Genomic DNA, 7474 nt, shown 5'->3' on the forward strand with positions numbered 1-7474 from the left:
TGGATTCAATCCCCATAGTTCTCTAAGTAGCAGATATAGTTGTTGGCCGGTTATCTTAGTTACATATAATCTCCCTCCATGGCTGTGCATGAAACGAAAGTTCATGATGTTAACCTTATTGATTTCCGGTCCTAAACAACCCAGAAATGATATAGACGTCTACTTGGAGCCTTTGATTGATGATTTAAAATCTTTGTGGGATGGGATTAGAGGAGTGTATGATGCACATAATGGAGAATACTTTACACTCAGAGCTGCATTAATATGGACAATTAATGATTTCCCCGCCTATGGAAACTTATCTGGTTGTGTTGTTAAAGGATATAAAGCTTGTCCAATATGCGGCGATGATACACCTAGTCACAGGTTGAAAAATGGCCACAAAATTTGTTACATTGGGCATAGAAAATGGTTACCAATCAATCATCCATATAGGAGGCAACGTGCAGCTTTTAATGGGAAACCTGAATATGGCATACCTCCCGAGCCATTAACCGGAGAAGAAGTGCTGCATATGGTTGAAAATGGTGACAGAGTTTGTTGGAAGAAGAAATCAATATTCTTTGATCTCGAGTATTGGAAATACCTTCCTGTGAGGCATGCCCTAGATGTTATGCACATTGAGAAGAATGTTTGCGATAGTATCATTGGTACATTGCTGGAGATCCCTGGAAAAAATAAAGATGGGATTGCTGCTCGATTAGATTTATTGAACATGGGGGTCAAAACTGATTTGCAACCCGAGTATGGAGAAAGACGTACTCGTTTGCCTCCTGGGCCTTGGAATTTGTCAAGAGCAGAGAAGAGAGAGGTTTGCAATTCTTTCTATGGTATGAAGGTCCCTGAAGGCTATTCTTCAAATATTAAAAATCTTGTATCTTTACAAGATTCAAGACTTCTTGGCCTTAAATCACATGATTGTCATACCTTAATGCAACAATTGCTCCCTGTGGCAATTCGTTCTGTTTTGGAGAAGCCTGCAAGGTATGCAATAACTCGTTTGTGCTTCTTCTTCAATGCTATATGTGCAAAGACTGTTGATGTTTCCAAGCTAGATAAGTTGGAAGAAGATGTAGTAGTTACTCTGTGTTTGCTTGAGAAGTACTTTCCCCCTTCATTCTTTGATATCATGGTTCATCTAGTAGTACATCTTATCAGAGAAGTTCGTCTATGTGGGCCAGTATATTTTAGGTGGATGTATCCGTTTGAAAGATATATGAAAGTGCTGAAGGGGTATGTTCAGAATCGTACTCGTCCCGAAGGTTGCATTGCTGAGCGGTATATAGCTGAAGAAGCGGTAGAGTTTTGTACTCAGCATTTATCTGATGTTAGTACAGTTGGAGTGCCTTCAAGCCAAAAGATGGGACTTTCAAAGCCATTATCAGGTTGCACAGTGAGCGTAGTTGATCAGGACCTGTTGAATCAAGCACATCTATATGTCTTGGAGAATACGGAGGAAGTCCTACCTTATATCGAGTACGTATGAGTTTTATTCTTTAAGTTTCCATTTTAAATTATTTCTTATGTTTATCTTCTATATTTGGGACCGTAATGCTTGAATTTTTCGTGTCATGTAGGCAACATATGATCCACATCAAGACTGCTTGTCCAAAATTTAGAAAGAGAACAAAGTTGCTGCAGGATAAGCACAATAGCACTTTCATTCAATGGCTACGCTTCAAGGTATATGTTGTTGAATAACATATTTCTCTTTTAATTTTCTTCTTATTTCTATGTTAGATTGAATTAAGATATGATTAATTTGCAGGTTCAAAGTGAACTTGAGGAAGACAATCATGGCGTATCAGAAAATTTAAGGTGGCTAGCAGCTGGTCCAAACATGGCAGTGCCATTATATAGGAGCTATCTTATTAAAGGTATTAAATTCAATATCAAGGCACAAGATGATGTGTGGACAACTCAAAATAGTGGAGTTTATTTACTTGCACATACCATGCAAGTTGCTAGTGCCAAGGATAAAAACTCAATTCTCTCAAATATGGGTTTCTATGGTGTCATTCAAGAAATTTGGGACCTTGACTACCAAAAGTTTACAATCCCAGTCTTTAGGTGTGATTGGATAGATAGTTCTGGTCTTGTAGTCGACGAACTTGGATTTACCCTTGTAGATTTGAGTAAAATTGGACATAGGAATGACCAATTTGTTTTGGCTTCTCAAGTCAAACAAATATTTTTTGTTGACGACCCGATGCATCGTGGTTGGTCGGGACTCGGTAGTGTTATCAATGCCTAATAGAGAATATAATGATGTTATTGGTGATGAAGTCTTAGGTGATGTGATAATTGAGTGTGAGCCATTTACTAGAGAGATGCCAAATGTTGACACATTTGATGAACTGGTGGGTGAGTTAGGTGGTCAAAATATTCGAGATGGGTGTGAAGATATATGGATTGAATGATGCTTATGTAATTGGCAGTGTATGACATTAATTTTGTAATATATTGTAATGTGATTTCTTCACTTTCTACATTCAAATAAAACACGACGTTATTGTGAACCAGTTATTCAGCATATTTACCGACGTCTTAAAGCAACGTAACAATGAAGAACCACGACGCTATTGTGAAGCAATTATTCAGGATATCACGTCGGGGAAGGATTAAGAACCGCCACGTAATTCAAAATAACACGACTCCAATCCCATAATACCGACGTCTAAAAAACGAGATATATAATCTGAACGTTAAAAAATACGACGTCATCATACATTTTCCACGTCGCAAGTTCTTTTATAAACGAAGAGGAACGAAATGAATTCCGACGGTAATTCATTATAACCGCCGTCTAATATCAATTAAACGACGTTATTTGTAATACGGCTCTCATCATAATCAACGCCGTCTATATGTTCTGTAATACGGCTCTCATTTATTTGGAACCGACGTTGTTTAGAAGTTCAACGTCGTCTATATTAATAAGTGCGTCGTGAGTAATGAATACATATAAATACAACGTCGACTATATAAATGCCACCGACGTTGTTTCGCATTTCAACGTCAACTATATAAATACGTACGTCGTAAATAATGACACTGACAACTATTTCCACGTCATCTTTTTTAGAAAAATCGAAGTGGAAAATTTATTTCACGACGGTTGTTTGTAAATAAGAGACGTAGTAAATTTCAATTACGTCGTCTTCTCATGTATTTAAAGACGTCATATTTTTTCTTGTCGTAAAAATTATATTTCACGGCGTAGTGTTTTAGTTGTCGTCGTTTTATGTCTATCTTGCGGCCTTGTTCTTTTAATATGTGTCATATTTTTCCCTTTTAACGACGGTGATTTGTTTGAGTTGGTCGTCTATTCTCATCCTCGACTATTTTTTAGAACTTTAGCAGACTAAACACGTCTGTTTTTATTTGTTTTCGACGTTGTTTTATTTAACAACGTCTAAATATTTATCGTCGTTGTTTGTTTCTGAAAATAGGACGTATAAATTTTGTAATACGACTCTCATATATTTGTAACCGATGTTGTTTCGTTGTTCAACGTCTACTCTATAAATACATACGTAGTAAATAATGACACTGACAACTATGTCCACGTCATCTTTTATAGAAAAATCGAAGTGGAAATTATTTTTACGACGGCTGTTTTTATATGACTATGTTAGAAATATTTTCAATTACGTCGTCTTCTCATGTATTTAAAGACGTCATATTTTTTCTTGTCGTAAAAATTATATTTCACGGCGTAGTGTTTTAGTTGTCGTCGTTTTATGTCTATCTTGCGGCCTTGTTCTTTTAATATGTGTCATATTTTTCCCTTTTAACGACGGTGATTTGTTTGAGTTGGTCGTCTATTCTCATCCTCGACTATTTTTTAGAACTTTAGCAGACTAAACACGTCTGTTTTTATTTGTTTTCGACGTTGTTTTATTTAACAACGTCTAATATTTATCGTCGTTGTTTGTTTCTGAAAATAGGACGTATAAATTTTGTAATACGACTCTCATATATTTGTAACCGATGTTGTTTCGTTGTTCAACGTCTACTCTATAAATACATACGTCGTAAATAATGACACTGACAACTATTTCCACGTCATCTTTTATAGAAAAATCGAAGTGGAAAATTTATTTTACGACGGTTGTTTTTATATAGGCGACGTAGTAGGTATCAATAACGTCGTCTTCTAATGTATTTAAAGACGTCATATTTTTTATTGTCGTGAAATTGATATTTAACGGCGTCTTGTTTTAATTTTCGTCGTTGTATGTCTATCTTGCGGCCTTGTTCTGTTAATATGTGTCATATTTTTCTTTTTTAACGACGGTGTTTTTAGAGAGTTGGTCGTCTATTCTCATCCTCGACTGCTTTTTTAGATCTTTTTGCAGTATAAAGACGTCGTTTTGTATTTGTTGATGACGTTGTATATTTTAACAACGACAGTGATTTATTGTCGTGGTTTATGGGGAAAAGATGACGGTGGATTCCACAACCATTGAAAAACCGAATACACGACGGTGATTTACCGTCGTCTTTTTTCCTTTTTGTAGAAGTGCGTTTGCAACTAATTGATGGCTCTTTCAATGAAAAAGCTTAAAGTTAGTGGGGAAAAGAAACAAAAAAGCTTGCCTTGGACAAAAGTATATAGTAATTTGGTTTGATAATGTTAGTGGAGCGGTGGTAAGCTTCCAACCGGACAATATATAAATTGGGTCGAAACGAAAATGGAGTACATAAAACTTCACTCACTTTTAATCATTCTCAACATCACCATTTACTTGATCCACCAAACAAGGCTCCTTCTGTTCCATTATTCGAAATCTCAATTGAGTCTCCCAATTGATACATCTCCCAATTGAGTCTCAACTATTGGTAAAGCATGCCTTAGATAAGGCCCTCACTCGCTCCTTATAAACCCTGGCTAGGTTCCTTAACTTTTCAATGTGAATATAAAACGAATATCCAATAGTTATTTCTCTTGTCACGACTGCTTCGTTACAAATTATGGTGAAGAATTTATTAGTTTGATTAGTTTGTTCGGAAACAATTTTTGGTTTATGAAAAATCAATTTTGTGTGAGTATTTTTTTGTTAATCTTCGCACCAAATTGGATTAGAACAGGTTTAGTACTTTTGGTTTATAAGTCATCCATGTCATAAATCTTTTCTTTCTAATCTGACATAGTCTTGGAAGAAAAAATCTTTTGCCCAAATTGGAAACTGAGCGAAGAGCCATTGTAGGTAATTCATGTTCTAAAGCTGAGCAGCTTAATTAATTACTAATTATAGGATGGTTGACCTACATTCAACTTCTTAATTGGCCAAATAAATATTAACGGTGTTGAGCTTTCCGATGGGAGTATAAATTGGGCTGAAAGCAATGGAGTTTCATCATACTCCAAACAAAAAGGAAATAACAAAGTCTCAAGATGGGTTTGAAACTGAAAAATGTCTTGCCAATGTTTGTGTTCTTGTTGTTAGCATCCACAGCTAAAGCTCAATCTGCTGCCTTAGATGTGACAAGTGCAAAATATGGTGGAAAGCCAGGCTCTGATATTACCCAGGTAACAAAAACATTTGTATTCATATTCGGTTCTGATTAGAATTTGTTTCTACAATTGTTTGCCAAACTAAATCATTAACAGTTTTAAATTTGCGTAATGTTAATTAGGCTTTAGAGAAGGCTTGGACAGACGCATGTGCATCAACAACACCAAGTAAAATTGTTGTTCCAAAGGGAATATTCAAGTTTGTAGGAACAACTTTTAAAGGTCCTTGCAAGGCTGCTATTGAGTTTCAGCTCCAAGGAACATTGCAGGCTCCAGTAGATGGCAGCCAGCTCCCGAAGGACGACACTTGGATTGGTTTTGACCACGTCGACGGGCTCACCTTGTCAGGTGGTGGAACTTTTGATGGCCAAGGAGCACAGTCTTGGAAAAACAATGATTGCAACAAAAATAGACAATGCAAATCTAAACACATTGTAAGATGATTTAATCCTACCATGTTGTTTTATATACTTGAAAATCTACCTGCGTCACATAGAAGCGTTTGCGAAATCTTGCTCATTGATCAATTCTTGACTTGATGATACGTGATCCAGATTCACAGCCTGACAATATAAACATATTTGTGTTTGATTGGTTTTCTTAATATATGCAGAATTTGAGGTTCCACGTACTCACCAATTCCAAAATTTTGGACGTAACTTCAAAAGATAGCAAAAATTTCCACGTCAATCTTCAGAAGTGCGAGAAGGTTGAAATCAATGGATTTACCGTCTCAGCACCTAAGGAAAGCATGAACACAGATGGAATTCACATCGGTCGTTCAACTGGGATCAACATCACTGCCACAACCATCGTAACTGGGGATGATTGTATTTCGATCGGTGACGGTACCAAGGACCTCACCGTGACCAACGTTACTTGCGGGCCTGGCCACGGCATAGCCATCGGGAGCCTTGGAAGGTACCCAGAGGAAGAACCCGTGTCCGGCATCAATATTAAGAAATGCACCTTGACTGATACAACGAATGGTGTGAGGATCAAAACATGGCCTGCTTCCCCAATAGATAGCACTGCCTCGGATATTCACTTTGAGGATATTACCATGGTTAATGTTGGTAACCCTATCCTCATTGACCAAGAGTACTGCCCATGGAACGAATGCAAAAAAGGGGTATCTATCTATAACAATTTATTAACACCATATATATGTTCCTTGTTAATCAAGTCATCATTTACTTAATCTTTAAAAAGATTTAAATTAATCAATTAATGAATGGTTTTGTGTAGGTTCCTTCCAAAGTTAAGATCAGCAATGTTAGCTTCAAGAACATCAAGGGCACATGTACCGACCCAGTTGCTGTGAAGCTTGCATGCAGCCCAGGCCTGCCATGTGAGAATGTGGAATTGAGTGACATTGATCTCAAGTATACTGGAGACAAAGGTCCTATTACCTCTGTGTGTTCTAATGTCAAGCCTACAATTACTCGCGTGGCACAGCCTCTTGCTTGTGCTACCGGCGCTGCTGCTGCTTGATCTAACAAGCACAAACCATGCTGCTGATGTTTCTTCAGAGATACATTGGTTGTGTGCTCTTCGATTTTGTGCTAATTGTACTAGGTGTTTTCATCTAAGAGGTGGAAAATATCTCAGTGCATTTTTTTGTTACATCTTAAATGAGATGAATAAATTAGTAGGTATTACATGAAAATAGACATGGGAAAGAGAAAGAAAGTTTTATTTGATTAAAAAAGAATGTTATTGGAATATGAATCTTCTTTGGATATTTGTTTAACCAAATTTACTCAATTAGCCTCTTTATTTAATTGTTTCTGTATGAATGACCACCTTGACCAGTGGTGTGCTAGGAAGGGGAAGAGGGAGGGGTGATTTAGTCCTATGATTTTTGTTTTTTATGCAAGAATAGAAGTAAAAAACTTCAAACAAAAAAGAAGAAGAAGGATTATTAATTCTTGTAATGTGTTGAGTTTAAAT

The 7474-nt window shown here is 36.7% G+C and overlaps 1 protein-coding gene across 1 annotated transcript; it reads left to right on the top strand.

Annotated features, from left to right (window-relative positions):
* Window positions 5383-7207, top strand: LOC109948206 (exopolygalacturonase-like). Its single transcript, XM_020560483.1, has 4 exons — window positions 5383-5536; window positions 5644-5955; window positions 6135-6653; window positions 6770-7207. The coding sequence occupies exons 1-4, from the start codon at window positions 5402-5404 to the stop codon at window positions 7013-7015; spliced, it is 1212 nt and encodes a 403-aa protein (XP_020416072.1). The 5' UTR covers window positions 5383-5401; the 3' UTR covers window positions 7016-7207.

Source organism: Prunus persica, chromosome G3, assembly GCF_000346465.2.
Source record: "Prunus persica cultivar Lovell chromosome G3, Prunus_persica_NCBIv2, whole genome shotgun sequence".
Classification (NCBI taxonomy): Eukaryota; Viridiplantae; Streptophyta; class Magnoliopsida; order Rosales; family Rosaceae; genus Prunus; species Prunus persica.